Source organism: Corvus moneduloides, chromosome 2 (genome assembly GCF_009650955.1).
Source record: "Corvus moneduloides isolate bCorMon1 chromosome 2, bCorMon1.pri, whole genome shotgun sequence".
Classification (NCBI taxonomy): Eukaryota; Metazoa; Chordata; class Aves; order Passeriformes; family Corvidae; genus Corvus; species Corvus moneduloides.
Window position 1 is genome coordinate 1601054 of NC_045477.1, and position 24937 is coordinate 1625990.

Sequence of the window (24937 nt, forward strand, 5' to 3'; positions counted from 1 at the left end):
GAGGGTGGGTGCAAAAGCAAATATTGAACTGTAGAGAGAGGATCACCTTGCAGGGTTACCCTGCAGAAACCTGAGCTACTCGGGAAGGGATACCCGAGCTGGTGACAGCGACCCAAGGCCATCTGAGCAAGTCTGGCTGGGATTCTCCAGATCCTTGTGGCTGCTGCTCTCTGCTGGCGGCTCTGGGAATGTGTGGAGAACTCCTCTTGGAGCTCGACCTTGGGTGACCCAGCACGGGGCTGTGCGCTGGGGGTGTTGCCTCTGTCTTCGCCTAAACAAGTCTGGCTTTGATTGGGAGCTGTTTTAGGAAGATAATGTGGCTCTGTGCTGCCTTTGATGAGCAAACGTAAAAATGAACTTGTGTTGATGTGTGGCTGGAGCCAGAGGAATTCAGTGCTGAGATACCGGAGCTGGGTGAAGGTTGGTGCTGATATTTGCTCTGATTGTTTTACTCTGAAGCTCTGCTGACCTGAGCCTGTGAAGTGATCAGAAAACAAATGTCACTTAGAGACACTCTAAATGCTTAAGCAAGTTTTTATATTTATCATTATATCTTGCTCACATGGTGCAGTTGGGCCTTTGCCCTTAATTATTGCTCTTTGCGGTCCCTGAGTAAATCATGGGCTGTTGAATGCTTATTATGTCCTGATGGAACTGATCCTGGTGGTGGAAAACCAGGGTGTTACAGGTGCTCCAAGCCTGAAAAAAACTGGGGGAAAAAGTAATTTATTTTTCAAAAATAACTTTATTTTGATGTGATTCAGTGCAGAAAACCTGCCAGGTTTCCTTTCCACAGTTGTATTTTTTTTTCTGGTCTTCCTGTTGTTGTTTCATGGGTGTTTTGGGAGTAGCTGTACTGTACTGCTTTTGTAGAAAAGCAAAGTATTTGTCTTCACACCATTTTTATTTTAAACGAACCCTAATTCTCTTACCATCTGCTCCTCAACAGGGAGGAATATCAAGTAAAATCTGAGTCCTTCTCTCTGATAGCCTCAGGGATAAATTTTCTAGGCTTAAGGCTATTTTTTAAATTGTTGTTAAAACTAACTAGAACATTTGTTATTAGAGAAACTGTCTGATTTTTAGATTAATAGCTGACTTCATGGAATGGGTAGATGTGGGAGTAAAATGTATCTTACAGAATATGTGGTCTAGTTGTTCTCCATGGTATGGAAGAGACAGGAATTTTTGGGCATGGAGAGATGTGGAATAATAACATTTTGGGCCACTTAGGACACCCTGATATCTCCAAACCTTTCTCCCAGCATCCTCGCTGACACTGCTTTGTAAACTTCCCTCATGCTGCTGATCTCTCATTGCTTTTTTTGTGTGTTTTCCTAACAGCTGGCACCAGAAAACACTCTGATGTCCTTCCAGAAGGCAATGGAGCAGAAGGTGCATGGAGTCCAGGCTGATGTGGTATTGAGGTAGGTCAGTGTGCTGGCTGCTCTGAGGCTGTCTGTGGGTAATCCAAGCCAGGAATGGTCCAGCATATCCAGTGTCTGGTCACTGCAGCTTTTTCCCATCGGGAAGGGCTGTCCTGGTGAACTCCTCCAGTAGCTCCTGTGTCTCCATCAGACGCTGCTGATTATTTCACTGAGGTTATGGTTAAAGGTGGAGTTGTCCAAATGAGGGAACCTGGATCTCTTTGTCACCTTCATTTGCAGGAAGGCTGTAGTTGATCCTAGAGCCTGTTTTATTCCAGTGAAACAGCCTGGCCTTGGGAGGAGACAGAGCTGCTTAGATGTGACTTTTTCTGGCATACCCCAGGTGCAGACAGAGCAGAGATCCCAAATTGACTTTGTTGCACAGGAGGGTCTTCACCAACCTTGAAAAACCATCCCAAGAATGCACCAGGAGGAAACCCTTCCTTCTTCTCTTCCTCTCCCTCCCAAGGCATTAATCTTTAGGGAAGGAGGAACCTAGTGACTGTCAGAAAGTTGTTCCTTGCTGACAAGTGTTGAGCTGAGTGGACAAGACCAATTAAAAGAGAATTTAGAGAGGATTGTTTCAAGAGCTGTGCTTTGTTCCAGAAGTTTGATAGTTCCTTAATATTCCTTGATATTCCTGCTCCCAGTTTGTCCTGGTACCACTTATAAATACAAGAAAGACTCAAAGCAGGTATTTTATTTTTTTTCCTGACTGCTTTGGAGGTCTGTGTCAATGGAGAGATATTTTTGCCTGGTGGAAGGAAGTTGAATTGTTAATTGTTTCCTTTTTACTTCGCATCATTTTTTTTTTTTTTTGAGAGAAAATGATTTAAAAACTGAAGGAATTTCTTTCCACTGGTGAGTGGAAGGTCACTGTGGAAGGATGAATTGGGATGTATGTTATACAGTTCTTGTTTTTTTCCAAAATTAGTTCATCAGCTGTCATGAGGGGACAAGTACTTGACTGTCCAGCTCCCAGATGAGCACTTGGCTCATGTGGCTGAATCCATTAACACTGGCCAAGGAGAAAGGTGGGCTTTGGGAGGAGGAGAGCTGGAAAAGCTCCAAGATCCTTCCCCATTGCCACTCATCAGCCATCCCAGAGGAGCACTCCAGGCTTAAACAATGCCCTTGATGGCCCAGTTTCCTGAGCCCTCTCCAAGAGACCCAAGTGCCTTCAGAAAAAGAGGATTCCATTGACTTTCAGACTGAAAAGTGGGATATTGGTGCAGCTGGCAGCACCCTCAGGAAGGGTTTGCAGCACAACAGCCCTTGCTGTCCTTATCCCTCAGGAAGATGCTCTTTGTGCCTGTGGCTGGATGGGTCCATCCCTCCTGGAATACTTCCATGTTCTTCTAGGCATGTATCAGCATGGGTGGGCAGCTTGGACCTGCACTCAGAGCCATCACATCCTGCTCCATACCCATTCCATATCCCAAACCATTTACAAAGCCAGCTTTGCTCCAAGCAGCAGAAGCCTGGAATTGCTGCCTGTTCCTCTCTCTCTTCTACCCCTTGCCACATCTCTTCTTCTAAAGCTCTGGTTCCTGTCTCTGAATTACTGCTTCAAACCTGGGCCTGCCAAGACGCTGTGGTTAGCCCTGAGTGGTGCTGGGTGACTCTGTGAGGGGAGGATTGGAAAGGAGGGAGCAAATGTCAAGTTGAGCCCCATAGGATTTCTGCACTGTGTTTAAGGCTTAGCAGTGCTCTGCTCTTCTATGAGATGTTAAACTCGAGCTCCTGTCTCTTTTAAACACTCCACACTCTTCATTCTGCAGTTGCTTGGCATTTTTTTTAAATTTTATTTTTAACTGTATTTATTAAACCCCTTCCGACTGCAGCAGTGTGGGATTGCCGTGTCAGCGGGTTGCTTTGGGCTGGGGGGAAGGAGTTGGCACAGCACAGGCCCGAAATAGCAAATAAAGATGCCAGTGACCTTTGTGAGAAGGGACTTGTGAGGGCAGTGGTAAAGCTGAGGCAATGTTTGCTCCATCATCTACAACTGGGTTTCATTTTCCCTCTGGGAAACAGCTCTGGATTATCTCCTAATTCAAATGGGATTTGTCATTTCGCTCCATCCTCTTTTCAGACTTCTTCTGCGTCTCCTTGCTTTGGAAAATGTCATTGTTATCAGGCTGGCTGCCCTGGGTTTGTCTTGATTTCTGGGTGCAGACAACTGCCCCCTGCCCTTGATAAAAACTGTCACTGCCCTGCGTGGTTTTACCGCTGATCTGGTCCCAGAAAATTGAGTGGAAGAAAGCTTAACAAGTTTTTTATGCTTTCCAGAACCATTATTCTGTAATATCTAGATGACTTAAAAACCCCAGGGCATGCATTTGGCTGTTCAGTTTCATCTGAGAGGTGATTTTTTCTTTTTTTTTAAGCATGAACTTAACTCATGTGGGCATGAAACCAATTTTCAGTTGGAGAAGGCAATTTCAGAGCATTTTTGGTAGTTTGGAACCCTTGCATCTCACTGAAAGCCTGATGTTCACATATAGTCTGAGAGGCTTTGAAAATCTCCCTCCTGATCTGCTCTGGACAGATTGAGGAGAGTTTGTGTGTGTGTGTCTGCATCCAGGGAAAACTCTGATGTTTTGGGGAACTGCAGAAGCTTTGATGAGCCTTCAGGGTGGGTGTTCCTGTCAAAGCTACCTGAGCTGGAAATTTTTGAGGGGATAATGGAGAGGAGAGAGGGAGAGGTGGATGAGGCATGAATGGGGTTATGTCAGTGTAGCAATGACTGCCAACATCTCTTAGATGTTCTCCTCTGCATGCACCTCAGGTGCTCTTGGGGATGGAGGGGGTTTGTTGGGCTGCTTGACACTTGGACAAGGATTTTGATGTGAAGCCCTAACAGAGGCTGGAGTGGGAAAGGGGCATTTCTCTCCTCCACCTGTAACAGGGCCTGTCTTTGCAGCTATGATGGGGTGCCCTTTCTGATGCATGACAAGACCCTCAGGAGAACAACAAACGTGGAGGAGGTGTTTCCAGAGCGGGCCTACGAGCACTCCTCCATGTTCAACTGGACTGACCTGGAAAAGCTTAATGCTGGGGAGTGGTTCCTGCAGGTGGGTGCCAAGGAGCCATGGGATCACAGCTCATTCCCAGGTCCTCTTTGAGGGGGAAAGGTGTAGATCCATCTCTTCAGTGATGTGGTGCAGCTAGACCAGGTGTCCATGGACCACGTTTAGTTCTGTCTCTACTAAACTTAGGCTTGGTCTAAGTTCTGTGCCTTTTCTGCCGCTTGGAAAAAGGGGCCTTAGGCCTGGCTGACACCACAAAGAACTTTAAGACCCTCAGGAGGGTGAATGTGGTTATAAGGAAGACAGAAAAAGCAGTGTGTTATACACTGTTCCCCTTCTGTTGAATTTAATTTTGGGACAATCATCTCCACAAAGATAAAGTAAGAAATTCAGCCTTTACACTGGGGGAGTCTGGGCTTTGTGGCAGTAATCCTGGGATGTGCTCTGCTTTCAGAATGACCCTTTCTGGACAGCAGGGTCTCTCTCAAGGGCTGATTACTTGGAGGCTGCCAACCAGTCAGTCTGCAAGCTGGAAGATATGCTGGAGGTGATCAAGGACAACACATCCCTCATCCTGAACTTCCAGGACCTGCCAGCAGCTCATCCCTACTACAGCACTTACATCAACATCACCCTGGAAACCATCCTGGCATCGGGAATTCGGCAGCAGGCTGTGAGTTCTGTGGGGTTGGGGATGTTTCCAGAATCAGCCTCCTTATGGTTTCCATGAATCCTTGGGTGTCTCCAGTTGGGCATCAATCCCTGGGTGATTCACTCTAATTTGAAATGCCACCCTGTGCCAGGAAGTTGTGCTGGGCACTGTACCAGTGGTCCCAGAGGCTGGAATGGACCACCTGGTACAGCTCAGGAGAGGTTCTCTCTGGGTATAAGGAAACTGGTTCTCCCTGTTTTTTTAAGCCCCCTCTAAGGCCACAACAGAGATGGAGCTGAAGAGCAAGAGAAAAATAGTTGAAACATAGATGTGGGGATGTGAAGTGGGATTTCTCCCTCAGGTTTTTGGTTCCCTATTGAAAATGCACATGGCTGTTTCTATGCTACTCTGATGCTTTGGTAGATGAGTGTCACTGAGTTAAGACCAGGCTGGCTGGGGCTTGGAGCAGCCTGGTCTAGAGGAAGGTGTTGGAATGGCAAGGGGTTGGAACGAGATGACTTGGAAGGTCCCTTTCTACCCAAACCCCTCTGCGATCCAATGATCCACTTCACCTCTGGCAGCTGGCCATGAGCTGTTGATTTGACATGCTTTGGAATCGCGGTATGAGCTCAGGGCTATTCCATGCCCCGCCCTGGAGTGTTCCCAGATCTGGGAGCCACGTTTGCCGTAACCGGTGCCCTGTCTCGCACCCCGCACAGGTGATGTGGCTGCCGGACGCGGAGCGGCAGCTGGTCCGACGGGTTGCTCCAGGTTTCCAGCAGACCTCTGGCCTCAAGCTGGATGCAGAGCGCCTGAGGGAGAAGGGCATCGTGAAGCTCAACCTGCGCTACACCAAGGTCACGAACGAGGATGTCAGGTACTGCCTCTGTGAGAGCCCACACCATCCTTTCCTGAGCGTCCCAGCCTGTCTGGCTGCACAGAGGGGTCTTTTCAGATGGATTTGCTCTTGAAAGCTTGAGCTGTGCAAGCTTTTCACTACCCATCATCCAGAATCCAGGCTGTTTCTGGGAGTGCACAGCTGCCTCTGACATGTCTACATGCTGTCTCAGGATATGCTGATCCTCTTTGAAATACAAATGTGTGAATTGGCTGATTCTTATTACGCTCACAGCTCTGGGAAAAAGTGAAGGCCTTTCACACTGAGTTCCCTCCTAGTGCTGCTTCATCCTCATTAGCAGCTGCTCTTTGGGTCCATTTGTCTGCTCCAGAGCTGCTAGCACAGAATTTTGATTAGCCCGAAGTCTGGATGTGCTTTCAGAAAGTTCTCTTTGCAGGAAGAGGAATTCCTGTCCTGTATCATCCATTTAGACTGATCAGCTCTTCTCTGTAATGACCTTGGCACAGCAAGGGGTTCCTGTCCTGCCTGAGCCTGTATTTGAACTCTGTGGTGTTTCAGCTCCCAACTTTGCCCACCTTTCTCAGGGAGGGCAGATTGTTTCTAGTAGGGCTTTCCTGGTTTTTAAAATCTAAATTAAGCAGGTTTGCAGAAGAGAAATACCTCTAAAGGAGATGTCTTGCTGCATGTTAGAGTTGGAAGTAGGGAAGAGCTGAGCCTGCAGCTGTTTGAGAGCATGGCCCTGTTCAGGGTGATCCAGCTGTGTCTTTCTGTGGCTGCCAGCAGTCAGTCCAGCTCCTTAAAACCAAGGTTCTGCTTTACCTGCAGGATAATTCCTGCTTATTTTTCCTCCTATTTTCTCTGTCCCATGGAGAGGGCTCTATGCTAACTTGCTCTTCTATCCCAGTTTATCAGCCTCAATCTCCCATCAATCCCACCTGAGCTGTAAGAGCTGTCACCTGAATGTTTCTTGAACCCTGTGGTGCCCAGTCAGATGTTGCTGCAGTCCTGGTTTAACACAGTTCTCTCAGTTCTCCCCAAATCCAGCACCTGGATGTAACATTGCTGCAACCACCCCTGCCCCTGAGAACCCCTTTGGAGCACCTTATTCCTGTTGTGAGCTTAGAGATGTCCATGTTTTGCACTGTGGCCTTCCACCTCAAAGTGTTTTGCCAGTGTTAAATTGCAGGGATTAACCTGTGCTGCCCGTGTGAGGGAGATTGTTGATGCTTCTGCTTCACAGATAAGGAAACAGCAATTTATGTGTATTATCTGGGTACCAGGTAATTGGTAATCTGGCTGCCAGTGCTTGGTTTGCTGCTGGCAGCTCCTGGACCCCAGCTGGCAGTTTTAGGCACTTGGAAAATGACCTCAGGAGGCTGGGAGCTGTAACTCTGCAATTGTCCCCAAAACAAAGGCATGGAAGTTGTAGGAATTGATGTTGGAGACAGGTCTGTCAGTGTTTAATTAAGCAAATTGCTCCTGAAGTGTTACAGGCGTCTGAGGCAGATGCTAATTTTGCATCAGCATGGTGAGATGGTTGTTCCAGAAACACACCATGTCCATCATTCCTGGGGAGGCATCTGAGATGGGCTGTGGCCTGTGCCAGACAGCAGCCAAGAGGTGAGGAAAGCTGTCAGGATCAAACCATTGGCTTGCAGTGCCCTCGGCCCGCTCTTGAAGTGCCCACGCCCTGTTCAAAACTCTATTTCACACGTTTCAAACCACATAAAGCTGTCTGTGGTCGATGGCAAGAGCAGCTCTTGGAGATGAGGTTTGGTGGGGTCCTGCATGTCACGCTGTGTGTCTCCTGGCAGGGACTATGCCATGGCCAACCTGAGTGTGAACCTGTACACGGTGAACGAGCCCTGGCTGTTCTCCATCCTGTGGTGCGCCGGCGTCCCCTCGGTCACCTCCGACAGCTCCCACGTCCTCCGCAAGGTGCCTTTCCCCATCTGGCTCATGGTAAGCACCACCCTGGGAGGGGCTGGGAGATCTGGGAGGAGGAAGTGCAGTGGGTGGGTGTACAGGTGTTGGCCACTGCAGCCCTGTGCCCAGTGGGATTTTCCAGGGAGGTTTGGTTGGGCTTGAGGGTTTTCCCCCCTCTGTAGAGCTGAGCCCTGAGATGGTTATGAATTGATGCTCCTCTTGCACAGTCCTTTCAGTTTGGGTGGGATCCTTGGAGACTGCCTTGCATTCCCTGTTTAACCCACATGATTTTTCCAGTTTTCCTCTGAGGGAAAACACCTTTGCAGACCTGCTGAGCAGCTGTTACAGTTGCAGGAGAAGCAGGCACGCAGGTGAACCAGCAAACCAGGCCTCTGTGTCTTGGCCAAGTTGCAAAATTAGGTTTTTGCCTGTTCTTAATCCGAAATTAAAGACAAGTTTTACCTCTGGCCTACCCCATTGCTGAGCAAGAACAAGTAGAGACCCAGTGATGATGGTTCACCTGGCCTCAGCTGGTGTGATGACCACTTAGACTGGCACCTGGAACCACACCTACCAGTGCCTGAAAGGACATAAACTGCATTTGCAGCTTTGGGGGCTGTGCCTAAAAGCTCCCATGTGCAGTTAAAATGGACCTTGCATGGATATATTTCCCTGTTTTCCTCCAGACCTGGACTGCCAAACAGCACCTTGCCCTCACCCTTAGGTACAGCTGAGAAAGGAAACTTTCAGCCCAGAGAGCTCTGAGAAAATGTCAGCATACAAAAGGAGGGAGAGTTTCAAATTCTTCCCGTTTGCAGTTTTCCCTGATAGTTTTGGATGACAGCCTGGCATTAGGAAGGTCATAAATGTTGTGATTTGTACCTGACCCCTGCAGCTCTGTGCTTTTCTTGCTCCTTGGTGGTAACTCCAGCCATGTGTGGTCTCCCTGTGATTGCACAAACCCAAATGTTTAAGGTCTGCTTCTGTTTTCTGTCTTGCAGCCTCCAGACGAGTACCACCTAATCTGGATCACGTCTGATCTCATTTCATTTCTCGTAATTGTAGGAGTTTTTATATTCCAGAAGTAAGTTTGTTACAGCTCTGCTCTTGGGTATTTGTGACCTGTGTTTTTGTCCAGATTGTCTGGTGGAGATGGGAGAGAGGAGCACCCTGACCCTCAGTTCTTGGATTGCAATAGCAGGGGAAATATTTATTAAAAAATCCTTGCAAACAATAATTTCACTCCCAAGATGGGATGTAGAATTGGATGCACCTTTTCAGAACGAGAGATCACAGATTAGTAGTGTCAGATGCCTTGCTTTGCTCCTAAAATCTGTGGAAGAGAAGCTGTAAATGCTTTAGGGAAATGGGTGTTGAGAAAGACATTACAGTGCTTTAAAGGGAGAAGAGGAGAGGGCTTTTGAGATTCCACCATTATAGTGTTCAAAAGGAACCCGTTACAGTTCTCTTAAATCAGTTCTTCCTGTTTGGATGAAGAACTAGAAATATTATGGAGTAATTGGAATAGTTTGGGTTGGAAGGGACCTTAAAGATCATTTAGTTCCAACCCCCCTGCCAGAGGCAGGGAATTATTATGGGAAATGTTACGATAGTGCAACTCAAATCAGTTGCTTTGTTAGAAAGAAGGAGGAGAAGCTCTACTCCAGAAGCTGGACTTTCCTGCAGCAAAGGGCTTGCTCTTCCAAGAGCCTTTTGCAGGACAGACCCCTTTCCCTGATGTTCCAGTTTCTCCACCACATGAAAGAATTGGTAGCAGCGTTGAGGATGTGTCAAAACCAAATCAGAGCAGGATTGCCCAATGACCACCTGCTGATGGGATTCAGCTCTGGGGAGCTGGGCTTGGCATTTAGCCTTCAGTGTCATGGTTGGTTTTTTTGGTGTGTTTTTGTTTGGTTTGGTTGGGTTTTTTCCCCCAAGTCCTTTTTAGGGCAAACCAGAGCTGCAGGATGAGGGGGTGGGTGGGAGCAGAGACACTGCTTCGATGTGCTCGTCCTCTCCTCCGCATGGCTTTTCTCTTCTCCGCAGCCGAGGGCAGGGGCTGCTCCTGCTCTTCTGCTCCAGCCCCGGTGACAGGATCGTGGCAGCCTCTCCAGAGGGGAAATACCAACTGTGATGACTTCTGACTAACCTTTTTTTGCCTCTTTGCCTTGTTATTTTCTTACTGCTCTGACTGTTGTGCATGTTCCTCCTCTTTCTCTCTCTGCTGCATTCTGGCATCTCACAGCTATCACATGATCAGGTAATTCTGGTGCTTTCCTCCTCTTTCTCTTTTTCATTCAATCTTCCTTTCTCTCTTTCCTTCTCCCTCTCTGCTATGGCTTCACTGCAGATGGACAGGGTAGGATGCAGCTTTTCCTGATGCTTTCCAACATCTGGCTTCAGGAAGGGACCATGAGGGTTTGAACATTGCATAGTCCATAGCCATGAGCCACCATGGAGGTCTGATGCTGAAGCCAGTGGATGTTTTGAAGGCAATCTGACCTTCTGTTACAATGATCTAAGTCACTGCCTTTTAAAACAGCCCAGTTCTGAGGTCTTGGGGCATGTTGTAATTGGGAGATTCCCAGAGGATGTAATGCTTTCTCTGTGGAAATAATCCCATGCAAAATATCCCCTTCCTTCCTGTATTTACCAGAGGTGTTTGAGATCAGCCTCTTCTGAACAGGCCTATCCTAAAGAAAACCATGGAATCTAGTCAATTACATACGATAGTGCTTCTCTAATTAATTCTTTGAATTAATGGAGCTGATAACTGGAAAGGTTTGGCTCATCAATTGCTGCCCTCAGTGCTTGGGATCTTCCCAAGTTACACCACTGTGAAACTGGAAATACAGTGTGAAAATACAGAGCACTGGGGTAGGGGAGGGAATTGAGCCTGGGGCACTGGATTTGAAGCGCCAGCAGTCTGATTCCCAGATTTCTCCTGGCCTTGGCTGTTGCCATCCCTTTGGAGGGAATCGCTGTCGCTTGTCTGCAGTAAAGCCTTCGCTGCCGCCCTACTCGGACCAAACTCTCCACGCGTTCCCTTCTCCATTGCTCCCGCTCTGTGCCATGGGCTTGTATTCCTGAGGAATTTGTTGCCCCCACCCACTGCCTCGGGGTCAGGGTTGGCCCTTGCAGGGGTCCATGAGGTGCTTTGGATCGCGGTGTTATGGCCTCGTGGCATCTCCCCGAAACAGGGCCTGGCTGTGGGGCTGGGCTGAGCCCTCCTGTGGGTGCAGGGAGGTCGGGTGGTTCCCCCTTCTCGCCTTCCTGTTGCTCGTGGATGAAGAGAAGGCCAGCATGGAGGAGCTGGGCAGGCTTTAGGCAGGAGCAGGCACAGGAGGGGAACTCTTTGCAGCTGGCTTGGCTCTGTGCTCGCTCCATCTTATCACCTCAGTGCTGATCAATCCCACTTTTATCTCGACCCCTCTCCCAGCCCCTTTCCATGGCATTGAGCATCTCCCCTCCCACCCAGGGTCTGGCCGTGGCCCTAACCCGGTGTATGCTGTCTCTGTGTTGTTGTCCCAGTATTTTTTAGTCTGTTCCCACCCCGTGTCCGTCTGGTCTGCTCTGACGCCAGCCTCCCAGAACAGGACCTTCCTGCTGTCTCTCTGGCCTTTTTGCACGCTGCAGTCCCAAACCTGGTCCATCACAACAGAGTCCAAGGGGGTAGGAGAGGTGCTATTTTCTATTCAACCAGCTTTTTGGAGACCCCAAGGCTACTGAGCGCAGCACAGAGTGTTTCACGTGGTATTGGTTGGAGTTGCATCATGGTTAAATGTACTGGTGGCTCTTCTAAGAGGATATTTCAAAGCACCCCTGGAAGATGGGGTTACCCTCTCCTGGCTCAATCAGAGCAATGCAGCCCTGGGAGAGGAGCCATCATCTCCTTGTGCATGTTTTACCGCTCTGGGGCTGCCCACAGCCGCCACGGGAGATGGAGAGCACAGAGCACTGCTTGTTCCTCTTGGCAGGAGGAGAAAAGCCCTTAGTCCCTGCACATGTTTGAGGCTGGGTCTCTGTGCCTCAGAATGACCCGTGTCCTCCATGGAATGGCTGGGATCTGTGGGCAAGAGGTCGCCTTTGGCCACAGAGTGACTTGATGCTGAAAAGCCTGGTGTGGTGGGCAAAGAAAAGGCTCATTGTTGTACCGATGTGTTTTGGTCCTGATTTAGAGTTTAAGGAGGGTCTTATCCTGTGTGATCTTGCAATCACATTGGCCTTAGTGGGATCTGCCTGCAGGGGACACTAAGGCCAAAAATATGTTCCAGGTCAGAGTGGCTCAGTTTAGATGATGATGATGATAGAAAAAAAAAAAAAAAAAAAATTAATTTTTGTTTTATACTTAAATGTCTTTGCCTCCTTGTGCTTCCTCTTCATTGCTTCTGTCCATGGGTCTGTGAGTTGTGTCGTGTTGCCATCCCACCCCTTCTTTTCTGTGTAGCCTTCATCTGTACCCTGGTCAAAGCCTGATGGTCACCCAGTGTCAACCACTGGGATTTGGGAAGGGGGTCCACAAAACTGACACCAGCTAGATTTACCTGGGGGAAAAAAATTGCAGAACCTCTTTTGTGGATATTGATTTGTCAGGCTCATGCTGTAGACCCAGGCTGAAGATTTGTGAGCTCCTCAAATCTGCTGGGTAGGGGGGTTAGAAATTGAAGAGAAGGTGATTGTTTTGATCACCTTCTCTTGTGTGGGTGAGCCACTAGATGGTGCCAGCAGATCAGAAACTTCATAAGCCACCCTAAATCCCTGCTGTTTCTTTATTAAATAGCTTTAGAGCATCCGTGGCTCTGGCAGGGAGAGTGGGATTTACTGATGGGTCAGTGGGGTGTGGACTATGAAAGCCTGGCCTAAACATAATCCCATTGTGGTGGGCTCTTGGGTACAGGGGCCTTGGCTGAGCCCACCAGGCCGTGTTTTCCCTATTCCAGCAGCCCATCTTCCCCTCCTAATGAGGGTCTGCCACAGGGCTGCTCTCAGTGCCCCCAAGTGCCACATCCGCATGGCTGTTAAATCCCTCCAAAGATTGGATGGCTCTGGGCAGCTGTGCCGGGGTTGGACAGCCCCTTTTGGGGGAGGAATATTTCCTAATACCCAATCTAAACCTCTCCTGACACACTCTGAGACCATTTCCTTGCTGTGTCTCAGGTTTGAGACTTTAAATTGTCTCTGAGCTCTCTTCTCTCACAAGCCTGACTGGCACTCAGTGAGGGAAAGGTGGTGGTTTCTTTACTTGCCTTGTTCTCTTGTTTCTTCCCTCTCAAAGTTAAAACACCTCTGTCTCCATTGTACAGCAGGAGAGGGCTGTGGAAAAGCTGCAGTTCTTGGGGAAATTAGTTCATGGATACGTGAATGCATGGGTCAAATTCCCAGGTGGAATTTGGGTGCTAAGGGTGGTTAAAGATTCCTGCGGTAACACTCTGATCTCTGAGCATCCTCCTGCCATGTGGGGTTGTGTAGGTGCAAGGGAGCAAAGGGACTTGGTGGCCTCTTGCACAGAGGATGCTCCTGTGTCTGGAGAGACCAGTCCCTGAAATCCTGCTCCTGTCTTGCAGGTGGCGCCTGGGAAGCATCAGGACCTACAACCCGGAGCAGATCATGCTCAGTGCTGCTGTCCGCCGCTCCAGCCAGGATGTCAAGATCATGAAGGAGAAGCTGATCTTCTCAGGTAGGAATGGGGCTGGTGGGTCCCTCCCTCAGCTGTCAGCCTGCTGAGGGAGGAACTGGTCTTGATTTGGGAGTCTTTTCCTGCTGTGGGTCAGGGGACTGGGCTGACCTTGCTGCATTGCACTTGAGGGATATGGGCAAGGCTCATGGGGGTTGGAATGAGGTGAGCCTTAAGGTCCTTTTCAACCCAAACCATTCTGTGATCCATCCCAAACTGGTTCATGTCTGAGCACTGATACGCTCAGAAGTCCTGCATTTAGCTTCCCAAGTTATCCCATCTTACACTGTCCCACATCTTCTCCACTCTCCATTGTCAAAAGCCATAAAACCCACTAATAATGGCACATGTGGCCACAGATACGGTGATGAGTTTGGGGTAGACCTGAAATTCAGTGGCATTAGAGATTGAGGGGTTCCTGATATCCTTGTGCTCCTTCCGGAGTTTATTTCTGTTGGAACACATTTGTAACGTGTCCATCACATGCCACCTCTAAGACAGATATCAAAAATGTGAGCAAAGATGGAAATGTTTAGCTTTAAAAGGTTAAATGTGGTGCATGAAGCTGAAAAACTCACCTTTGAAGGAATGTGAATATAATCCCTCCACCCCCTGAGCTTTGTTATGGGTTTTCTTTTTTTTTGTATTTAGGGTCGGGAGATGCCCAGCAGGGATCAGGGTTTAGTGCACTGGGCACAGACACAGCAAAAAGGCAACTTTGCTTATTGTGTGAAATGCCAGCCAGAGGTGGTGAAAATCGGGTGTAAATCCAGGGAACCCAGACAAGGAAAGCTTGGGCACAGCAGAATTAAGCTTCCCTAACGTGTCCCAGACATAAAACATCCCAGACATAAAATATCCTTAAGGTGGGGGGTGGAGATTGAAGTTTTGTGCCTCTGGAACAATTGTTCTTGCCTAGGGTGGATGTTTGCCATTAAAACATCAGTGGGTGTAGGTTTTTTCCAGTGAAACCAGGGACTAAAGGAGTCAGTCCTTTTCCAGGATGGCCATTTGGGCAGGGATTTGGCTCAGTACTTGGTACCACTCTCCCACAGGTGCCTTGCTCAGCCTGTGACAGTGACATCAGGTGTAGGGGGGGATCCAGCTGTGCCTCTGGTGGTGGCACCACGGTGAAGGGCTGAAATGTGGAGCTCCAAACTGGAGGCAGATCCTGTTCAGAAGTGGTTGGAAATGAGTGCAGTGTTCCTAAGTCCCTGTAGGATCTGATGGACCCCAGGTGCTGGGATTGCAGGGCTGCTCAGCACCTCAGTTTCTCCATCCAGGGTGGATGCTCCTGCGGTGACATCCCTGCTTTCTCTGCCCTTCCCAGAGATCAGCAACGGTGTGGAGACCACGGACGAGCTGTCCTTCTGCTCCGAGAATGGCTACGCCAACGAGATGGTGACACCCACGGACCACCGGGACACCAAACTCCGGCTCAACTGAGGACTCTGCTCCGGCCCTGCGCACGCTCTGGCAGCGAGAGCCGCGCTCTCCTGCTTCCTGCGGGATGGGAACCTCCGAGGAACTGCTGGTCGGGCAGAAACCCCCTCCCGCTCCCCACCACTGGCTGCTCCACCTCCCTGGTTGTGAGGCTGGGGGGCTTATTTTTGTAAATATGTAGAAAAAATGAATTTTTTGTCTTTTTTTTTTTTGAGTGTAATTCTTTCCAGGGCATGAGTGGAAATACTGTGTTCATTAAATCCTCAACCTTATGGCTGAAGTTCTTTGGATCTTGATGTGAGAGCCTGAGTCCCCTTGGGGGGTTTTGGGAGCAACACGGTGGACGTGTGTCCCCTTTCTCCGCCTTTCCCTAATCCAGTCCTTCCCCGGTGCAGCGACTGTGTAGCTGAATGTTGTGATGTTCTTGTGAAGTGTTCCTTTTGTTATGGTTTATTTTCTTTTGGTTTTCCCTCATTCCCCTTTTCCTGGGCAATGGAAGTGTAGCTCTGATGCACCAGGAGGCTGTTGGGAGAAGAGAGGCTTGCCGAGGAGAGGAATTGACGCTGCTCCGCCCTGCTGAAGTTCAGAGCCGGGGAAGGGCCTGCACTGGCTCAGGCGCTCGGGCACCTGCTCCTTGTCCCATCCTCTTTCCCCAAAGCCTGGATGCTCGATGGGGAATGGCTTTCTTGGAATGTCCTGCCAGAGTTGTGAAGGCAAATCCTGAGCATTTCCTGTAGATTGGGCTCTGCTGGCAGCAGGTTTGGATTTTTTTTTTTTCTCCTTTTTTTCCTCTCTTCTCCCCAAGCTGGGCTCTGCTGGGAGCCCAGATGGCTTGTGACAGACAGGCAGTGCCATGGGCACCATCACTCCTGGCATCTGGCTGAAGTGCCTGCCACTCCAAGTGGCATTTGCAGTCACTCCTTGCTTCCCTTCTGGAAGAGGAGGTGGTGGTGCAGTGGGAGATTCCCCTCTCTCTGGGCCAAGGAGATGCCCGTGGGTGAAGAAACTGTAAATAGTTAGGAAGGCAAAACAACCCCGGGATATGATGTATTCCTGCAAGGAGACCTTTGCTCCTTGCTGTAAAAGCAGGATCTTTACAGCTGCAGGTTCATGTCCTCCAAAGGAGCGATGGTCTTGCAGCCAGTGCTGACGGGCTCTGAAGGCAGGAGCTCCCATCAGCAAGTTTCCAATGCAAAAGGCTTTAAACCAAAATCTTAGAGCAGAGGTTAAAAGTAAAAAAAAGATAAATTGAAAAAGGAGAGGAGAAGGCAGTCTGGGGGATGCCGATACACATCACATTCCACACCTAAAGGCAGGAGAGAAACAGCCCTGAGCAGTTTGTTCTTGCTTTGGAACTGCTCTGGCCTTTTCAGCTGAGATCCGGTGGCATTTTGAAGCCCTGGAGTTTAGGGCTTGGTGTGTAAGAGTTGGGGGCAAAAGTGGCCGACTTATCTCTGTGAAAAACCCCATTGATAATGAAAGTGTGCATTTTGGTGCTCCACCACCTAAAAAAGCACCACGTAAAATCCAGACTTTATTCCTTTGCATCTTCCCTGGGTTTTTAGGAATGTATGTGGAACAAGGCCCTGGTCCATGCTCCCTCTTACCTTGCCCAAATACTCTCCTTCTCCATGGTACTCCCCAGTCTGTGAAATACAGTGTGTCTTGTTCTGCAGAACTGCAAGATTTTGGTGGATTTGAAGGTATTTTGAGAACTGAGTTGCTTCTCCCTTTGATGTGGTGCTGTATTGAAACATTCCTGGTGGATTGTCATTGCCAAGTGAGAGATGTTGTTAAACCTCGGCATCTGTTGTTGATCACCTGCATGTTCTGATTTTATCCTTGGAGATGACTTTATTGAGAGGTTAAGTGCTTAAAAGCTTGGAAGTGTTGAAAGCAAACCAACAAAGAATTGTTTTCACAATTAACTTTTTTTCTTTTTTTTATGACAAGACCCAAATTTCATGCATAATGCACTGACTGTTACTGTCCTGAATATTTGCTACCTTTTTTTTTCTTTTGGAAAAAAAGGAGGATGATACTTTTCTGATGAGAATAGAGCTAGACCAAAATAAACTCTGCAATGCTCTGTGAAATAAACTGTCAGTATTCCCCTGCCAGTCTATCGTTGTTTTGTGTTATGGCACTACACAGGGGCTCCACCGCCCGATCCAGGGAGTTCTCCCATTATTTTCTGTTGTTCTCAGCACCTGGCAGCTCATTTTAACCCCACAGGTTGAAAATGCCCTGGGAGCAGTTGGAATCAGAGCAAATCACACAAAAGCCAGGCTGGGAGAGAATGAGATGTTCCAGGTATTTCCTTTTCCCAGTGCGCTTTTAATTTAACGCAGAACCCCTCTCTTCCCCTCAGAGCCTCTATCTTCTAATTTGGAGTTTTTCTCAGAAAAGAATTCCCTGCCTAGGCTGGGAAAAAAGCCTCCAAATTATTTAGGGTGCTTTGGGATGGTGTCACATGGGTTCAGCTGGTCACTTGGAGCCCTTGGCAAGAAACCCGTCATCTCCTGTGCGCACGGAGAAGCTCAGCGTGACCGTAAGTGAATAAATAATAGCAACAAACCAATTAACCCCTGAAAGGCGCTGCCGTTCCGCCGCTGCCCACCGGAGGGCCCTGCTCGGCCCCGCCGCTCCGTGTCCGCCAGACGGCGCCCGCGGGGCTCCGTGGGGGGGTCCCGGGGCCCCGATCCCGCCTCGGTGCCGCGGGCCCGGGACCCGCGCTGCGCCCGGCGGACACCGGCAGGAGCGGGCCCGAGCCCCCGGAGCGATGCTCCCGCCGCATCCCGGCATGAGCGGCCGCTGCGGGAATGGAGGGCGTTTCAGTTCCGAACCTTCCCATTCCGGCAGCTCTTCCCACCTTTAGAAAAGGTACTAAAAGACAGATCCGCTGCTGGTCTGCAGCGTCCCCTTGTAACCACAGCGAACACGCCGCTGCGCTGCCTACTGCCCTTCTCGGCGACACGGACCGTAACATTCCCGGAATCGCGGAGGGCGAAGCTAAACCAAATTGCTCCCGGCTGAAAACTCGACAAGGAAAATGTGCCAGCACGGAAAGCTTCGCTGACCTTCCCCCTTAGGAGTGATCACTTGAAAAGTTTCCAGCTACATCTTGCAGAGAGATAAACGAGGACAAAACGTTTGCTCAGACCTTGCGCCTGGTATTTGGAAACCTGTATTCACTCCACAACCAAATGACGATTTTCTTTCCTTTGCAGCCTGCAAACTGCACACAGCCCGTGGTGCTCTGCACGGCCTTTCGAGCTGTGCACCAACACTTAGATGCTCGCAGAGCCTGACGCACTTCTCGCACACAAGAATGTGCCGGGACACACACAGATGCTCCATTTCCCCTCCGCCTCGCAGCCTTCCATGAGCACACCACACCCTGGGGCTGTGCGCCTTCCTTCTCAGCTGGGTGCACCTCGCATTTTTTCACTGTCACATCCCAGTGTCCAACCTTAAAACGTCCAGCAGGTGCTCCCATCAAAAAGATGGTGCTGTAACAGAACAGTTACTTGAAAAGATAAGGAAATCCAATCCTCTGCCCCCTCTAACCCTCACGAAACACAAGAAAATGAGCAGCTGGTAATGAAGAGATTTTTAAATGGCCCTTCCTTGCCCGTCTCCTGTGTAAAAGGCAGAGGCAGAGCTGTTGTTAAAGGTATAATAAAAAAGAGAGTGTGGCGATAAAAGTCGCAGCAGCTGAGTGTGGGAAGATTCCCCCAGCGTGGTACAGACACATTGGAGCTGTGGGCTCAGCTCTCTGCACTGCCCCAGGGAGCTCAGGACCGGATTTCCAGGCAGCGCAGGGAAAGAATTATTGGCATCGCTTCTCTAGGTGGCCCAGAACGATGCTGCTGTGCTGGGGCAGGAGCAGGGGAAGGCCAGGAACATCAGTGTGGAGGCTTAGGATTGGGGTGAGAGGGTGGGCAGAGGGAAAATGTGGTTAGGAAGTGGAGAGGAATGAAAAGGAAGCCCCACAGAGCAGTTGTATTCAGTTGTGGGGGGAGTTAGGGCTGTTTTATTTAGGCTGAAGAGCTTGAACCTGCCAGACATCCTCCTGCTAGCAATACCTGCAGTTACGCCTGGACTCTGGAACAGATTTTTTTGGGGAGGCACAGCACATTGATTGAACTTGGATTCCTGCTCTCCGGTCCTGAAGGCAAGGAAATCTGGAAGAGGTGAGGAAGGGCTGTCCCCATGTTTAATGATGTTTCTTTTCAGGAGGGAAAGGGCTTTTCTCTGCCTCATAAGGAACTGGCGTCGTTTGGAGGTAACAACAGTCCCCCCAAGCTGAGGGCTGCATTGCTCACCTCTGGTGTCTGGTTTTGAGGGAGCATTTTCTTCCTCAGACTCCTCCATCACTGTCCAAGCAGCCAGAGCCAGCCTCACCTGCAGGTTATTGACTGAACATCCTTGGGACATCGTGCATGTTTCTGAAAAGCGCAGGTGCAAAGGGACAGTGTCACTTTGTCACTTTGCTGATCTAATGAAATTCATCTGAGTTTGGGCCTGGAGGGACTGTTAGCACAGCGCCCAGAAATGCTGAGAGATGCAGGTACACACCCCTGTGCTCAAGCACAGGGTGATAAAACCCACCACGGCCATCTTTGCTGGTGGCTCTCTTGTTTTGGTGACAGCAGAAGAGCCCTTCCAGAAGCAGCAATGGATTTAAGGGAATGAGGAGGTTTTGCACCAGTTCCTGTGAAAACTGCTGTCAGACCATCGAGACAGGAGCTGGGAAACACCACAGAAGGCAGAAGGCTCAGTGCATCCCCGACAGCCTCGATTTGAACAGGAGTAAACCAAAATCAAAGGACACTGGTAGCTCAGTTTGCCCGCCTGTGGCTGGGGAAAGCTCTTCCCACTCAGACTTCACAGGGAGCACAAATAAATCTACCCTGCTGAAGTGAGGTGGTGTTCACCTGCCTGGGACTGGGGTGTGCAGGTCCCTCCAGTGCAGAGGGCAAACAGCTTCATTTTCTCCTTGAAAGACAAAACACCAGAAGATCTTTAGGTTGTGTGAGATACATTCCAACAAATACACCTTTTCTCCAGCATGGTGGGGGATTTTGTCTGGCTTGGGGCTTAGGGAAATTCCTGATTTCACTGTGACCCGTTTGTGCATCCCAGTCCTGGGGTTAAGTTCCCCATTTTGCAGAGGAAAGCCGGTGGACACAGAGGCACTGGCTGCAGCTCAGCCCACGGGGACCCGCCGCGCCCTCAGGCAAAGCGGGGCCTGGCTTGTGTTTGTGTCCTGCAATTCCCTGGGAAAGGGGCTGGGTGTGCCCAGCAGCTCTGCGCCCTTTGGAATTCCCTGTCTGCTCTGGCAGAGGCGGTTCCACGTCGGTGCTCCTGGTGGCACCCTGGCTCTGTGAGCTGCGGATGCGCAGGAACAGGGGAGGAGAATCCCAGGCTGCGATCTGCTGGCAGCTCCTGTGCCACCTCTGGAGTCCTGAGCTGACACAACGCGGGAGGTCTGAGCGTGCCGGAAACGAGAGAGCTTTTAAATAATTGGAGGTAATGGTTTTAATTACCCTTTAAAATCCTTGTTTTAATTAATCATAACCAGCACATATATAAATTATAAACAGGGTGTTATTCTTAGATTAATCTCAGCAAAGTTGTCATAAGCTACTTTTGTGGGAACACGGCTGGGGAAAATGACTGAAACTTTGACTTTTGATAAACTAACTCTGATGTGCTCTGATGAACAAAGCCTGTGAGAGGAAGATGGATTGGTGAGGTTGGACATCTGGAACGCAGAATTTATGGACCACAAGGACATTTTGCAGAAAGCAGAAGATAAAGGAGAGGCTAAAAAAGACTCAGTAGATGTCTTGGAAAGTGGAGGAAAAAGATACTAAAAATACAGACTAATTAGCATGAGAAGTGAGAAATAATAACCAATAGAGGATAGAATATTGAAAGAGAATTATGTAATCTAGAACCAATGAGCAAGAATTTCTTCTTTTTTGCTAAAAATCCATAAATAAGTGAAAAAGTTCTGTATCAGTGTCCATGTGGAGGCTGGAATTTTGTCAGCCACACACACAGACCGTGGCCGGGAATAAAGTCATCCCTGACTCGCTGGCAGTGAAAAGGGGGTGTTAGAAGAGGGTTTGGTACCACGGGAGTGTTGACACAACCACTCAAAACCTGCCTTAGCAAATATATTTAGAGGGGCAGCAGCTCCCCACTAAATGGGAGAGCCTGGGCTGTGGAACTAAAGCTGCCACTAGTCTAGAGAATGGCAGAACCCATCCACCAGGAGCTGAGCTTTGGAGATGCTGAGCAGCTCAGCCCCAGCCCAGCCTCCGAGCAGGGAGATAAACCCAGGAATTGTCCTGCAGGGATCCCCAAGGAAGGCACAGGAGACGCTCAGGGCTGCATTCACAGCCCCTCCGGCTCCTTGTGTGGCCACAGCAGAGCTCAGGCCAACCCAGACTCCTCGTTTTCCAGCAGAAGAGGAAAAAAATGATTAAAAAAGGTTTCTTCCTAAAAAAAGGAAAGAAACAGTTGGATGTTTCTTAATCACTGCAGGCATGAATGGAAGAAAAATTGCTAATCAGGAGTCTATTGATGGGAACACAATTCACAATCATTCCATCTGCATTGCCTGGAGCTGCACTGCTGCCTTCGGTGCAGCAGGGAAAACCTGGCTGCCGGGAGGCTGGGAAAGAAGCCTGGAGGAGATAGGATGAGGGAGAACTTGGGCATTTTCCTTGGATGTTTACTGTAAGCACCTTTTTAATTCCTTCTTTTAGTTTTTTTTTCCTTTTGAAATGAACCTCTTGGTTCTGCTATCAGATTTCTGCACTTCACAACCTTCTCTCCCTCAAGAGAGGTGCTTATTCTCACTGTGAGGAAAAGAGGTGCTGCTGTGGCCGTTCCCAGCTGGACACTGAAGGGAAGGAAACCTGGCACACGGTGTCACTGGCAGACCAGAGGCTTAGCTTAGATATGACAAATCTCAGATCTGATCAATCTCAGCCAGAATCCTCCTGTGACAAACTTTGCATTGAGCAGAAAGACAACTCTGACCCCCTTGTGCAGGGAGTGCTGCTGGCACAAAGGGGCAGCTTTAGGGGAGCTGTTCCTCAGAGGATGCACGGAGCAGCCCCTGATTTTACTTGGCCAACTGGGGGCTGGAGGTGCTGCACAAACCCTGTCCCAGCGCCAGGAGGAGCTGAGGGAAAGCAGCGCCTCACCTCAGCCTCCAGGAAAGCAGGACTGGCTGATTCCCTGCTTTGAAATGATTTGCAATGATTCCAGCCTCTCACATCAGATCAGCAGCTGCACGAGCTCCAGGCACAGATTTCCCTTCATTTCCCAGCACTAAGTGGCTCTTCCCGAGCCATGGGGGCCTCAATGCAAAACAGAGCAGGGAGAGGATGCTGCTGTCCAAGAGGATAGTTGGTGCTCTGGGAAGGCAGGAGGACAGCCAGCACTGCCATCAGACAGCTGCATTGCCAAGGGTTACCTGAGGAGCCCAGCCAGGAGGAGCCAGGACAGACAAACAGAGCAGGCGCCTCTTTTGAGACACTTTGGGAGTCTCATCTTCTGGGAAGGGATGGCTTCCAGAGAGAATTCCTAAGGCGGCATCCTTTACACCCGTGGCTGCAGCCATTCACCTGCTCCTGAGGCTTTCCCGTTTATTTTTCATCCAAAGGCAGCTGTGACCCCGTGTGCCAAGATGTTCCACCTTTCCCAGAAGCAGCCCCAGAAGGGTGAGGGTGTGACGCTACAGCTCAGCCCCAGGGTGCCTGAGGGGTTTGATGTCCCTGCTGCTCTCCAGGAGGGCCCCACTCCAGCAGATCAAAGAGACCCGAGGCCAGCAGTGACAGTTTTCATCACGCTTTTAAAAGAAGGATCATGTTATCACCTGATCTCAGGTGTTCAGCATCTCCTTTGATCCAGGGCACACTGAGAGATCCGAGGGCCATTCCTGCCTCCTTTCTTGGGTTCTAGCTGCAGTGCTGATCGATCTGGGGAGCTCTGGGCTAATTAAGCCCTCAGCCTGCACTGCTTGGAAGCCAACATCCTGAGTGGGTTTGTTTGGGTGCTTTGCAGGAGGAGAATTAAGAAACGGCCAGGCAGAATTCATTAGAGCACATTTTGTTTCTCTCCCAGCTCTGCCTGACCCCGGTGCCTTCATTTGCTGCCTGGGTTTAGAAAAGCTGAGGCAGCCTGGTGTGAGGGTGGCTGAGTGGGAGGAGGTCTCTGGGAAACGATGAAACCAGGAAAGCTGAGGCCAAATTCCTGGAAATACAAGCCCAAGGACTCATCAGTCACGGTAAATATTTTGCAGAGCTTTTGCAGATGAATCGGTGCAACACCGGCTGTCTTTGCTCAAATAGAAACGTGGTTTGGGTTGGAGGGGACCTGGAAGCTCATCCCATTCCTGCCCCTGCCATGGGCAGGGACACCTTCCACTGTCCCAGGCTGCTCCAGCCTGGCCTTGGGCACTGCCAGGGATCCAGGGGCAGCCACAGCTGCTCTGGGCACCCTGTGCCAGGGCCTGCCCACCCTCCCAGGGAGCAATTCCTTCCCCAAATCCCATCTAAACCCACTCTCTTTCATTTTGCAGCCATTCCCTGTGTTCTGCTACTCCAAGCCCCTGTAAACAATCTCTCTCCATTTGACTTGTAGGTCCTGGAAGGCTGCAAGTATGAAATCCTGATTATCTTTATGAGGAATTCGTGACTGAACGCACCTTCGGTGGTATTTTGGGATAATGAGAATTAATATTCATCAACAGTCGTAAATGAGAATTTGTAACAACAACCAAAGGAAAGCTTGTTTGAGATCTGTAATGATAATGTTCTTTCACAGCTGCTTTTGTGAGGGGGGAATAATTTAGCAGCACTAGAGCTGATGTTGACTCTCGGGTTTGTGGTGAAATTATGAAGTGAATGTTCCCTCCAGAGGACTCCAGAGCTGTTGGTGGGAGCTGGAGGCACGCTCTGGAGAGAGCCTGGAGTCTGCTGTGCTGCAGGATTGTAAATGGCTGTAATTTCGCTGCACTGCCTCCATCCTGCCTGCATCCTATGGGAAACAGCATTAAGCAAAAAATAAATGATGTGATCTTTCTTTAAGCTTTAGGAAAATGAATTCATGCTAAAATGGCCTTATCTTTTCATTTTTCCCCCTGCGTGTAACGTGGGATCCCATGTGATGATTTCTCCACAGAAACACTTTGGTTTTCCCTACTCCTAATGGGAAATTTCTGCAGACAGAAAATCCTTGAATGCGAGGAGGCCGGAGGCTGGTACCAGCTAAACAGAGGAAGATTAAGATCAAGTACAAAACCACGGTGTAACAAGGTAAGAGGCAACACAGCTTCAGAACAAAATACTGAGATACAGATTGTTTGGCACACTGCAGAGGAGGGAAGAGAAGGGGTTGGAAGTGAAGGGCTCTGCTTTTCCTCCCCATGCTCCTCCATCCCCTCCACCCCTCTCCAGCACATCCCTGTGTTTGTTCTCCTTGGAGCTGCACAAAAACTCTGTCACTGAGCGAGGACGATGCTGCAGAAGCCACCAAGGGAAGGAACCTGACCTGGCCGGTTTTTCACAAGAGCAATTCCCTGTCCCTGCTTCCCTACAGAGGGGAAACTGTGGGTTAATGACACCTGTGTCATAGATTTATTGATATCAGTATTTTATAGAAAACAGGAATATAAAAATTATTTTATTATACAAATGTGGAAATGCAAAAACAAGGTAGATGAGAGTTTGCCATGGGTGTGAGCTGTTTCCCAGCCATTACCCATTTAATCTTTAATTTCATGATAGAAGCCAACACTCCTGATTTTGTCTAAGGCATTTGACCAAAAGGTAAATTTGGTTTTGTTTAAATCTGCCGAGGAGAGTGATTTTAGGGGCAGCAGTTTTTCAAGTCACTGGAGTA

At 49.4% G+C, this 24937-nt stretch overlaps 1 protein-coding gene across 3 annotated transcripts in view; it reads left to right on the forward strand.

The window, feature by feature from the left end:
- GDPD5 (glycerophosphodiester phosphodiesterase domain containing 5) overlaps nucleotides 1-17130 on the forward strand; it is a 106154-nt gene extending 89024 nt beyond the window's left edge. For 2 of the 3 annotated variants that reach the window (XM_032095189.1, XM_032095199.1), the window contains exons 9-17: nucleotides 1345-1427; nucleotides 4351-4501; nucleotides 4911-5129; nucleotides 5828-5985; nucleotides 7782-7929; nucleotides 8895-8977; nucleotides 10139-10153; nucleotides 13458-13570; nucleotides 14898-17130. In XM_032095189.1, coding sequence (XP_031951080.1) covers nucleotides 1345-1427; nucleotides 4351-4501; nucleotides 4911-5129; nucleotides 5828-5985; nucleotides 7782-7929; nucleotides 8895-8977; nucleotides 10139-10153; nucleotides 13458-13570; nucleotides 14898-15013 — 1086 coding nt within the window. In that variant the 3' untranslated portion in view covers nucleotides 15014-17130. The remainder of the gene's footprint in view (nucleotides 1-1344; nucleotides 1428-4350; nucleotides 4502-4910; nucleotides 5130-5827; nucleotides 5986-7781; nucleotides 7930-8894; nucleotides 8978-10138; nucleotides 10154-13457; nucleotides 13571-14897) is intronic. The other variant, XM_032095211.1, reaches the window with a different exon arrangement.
- Nucleotides 17131-24937: the final 7807 nt, after the last annotated feature.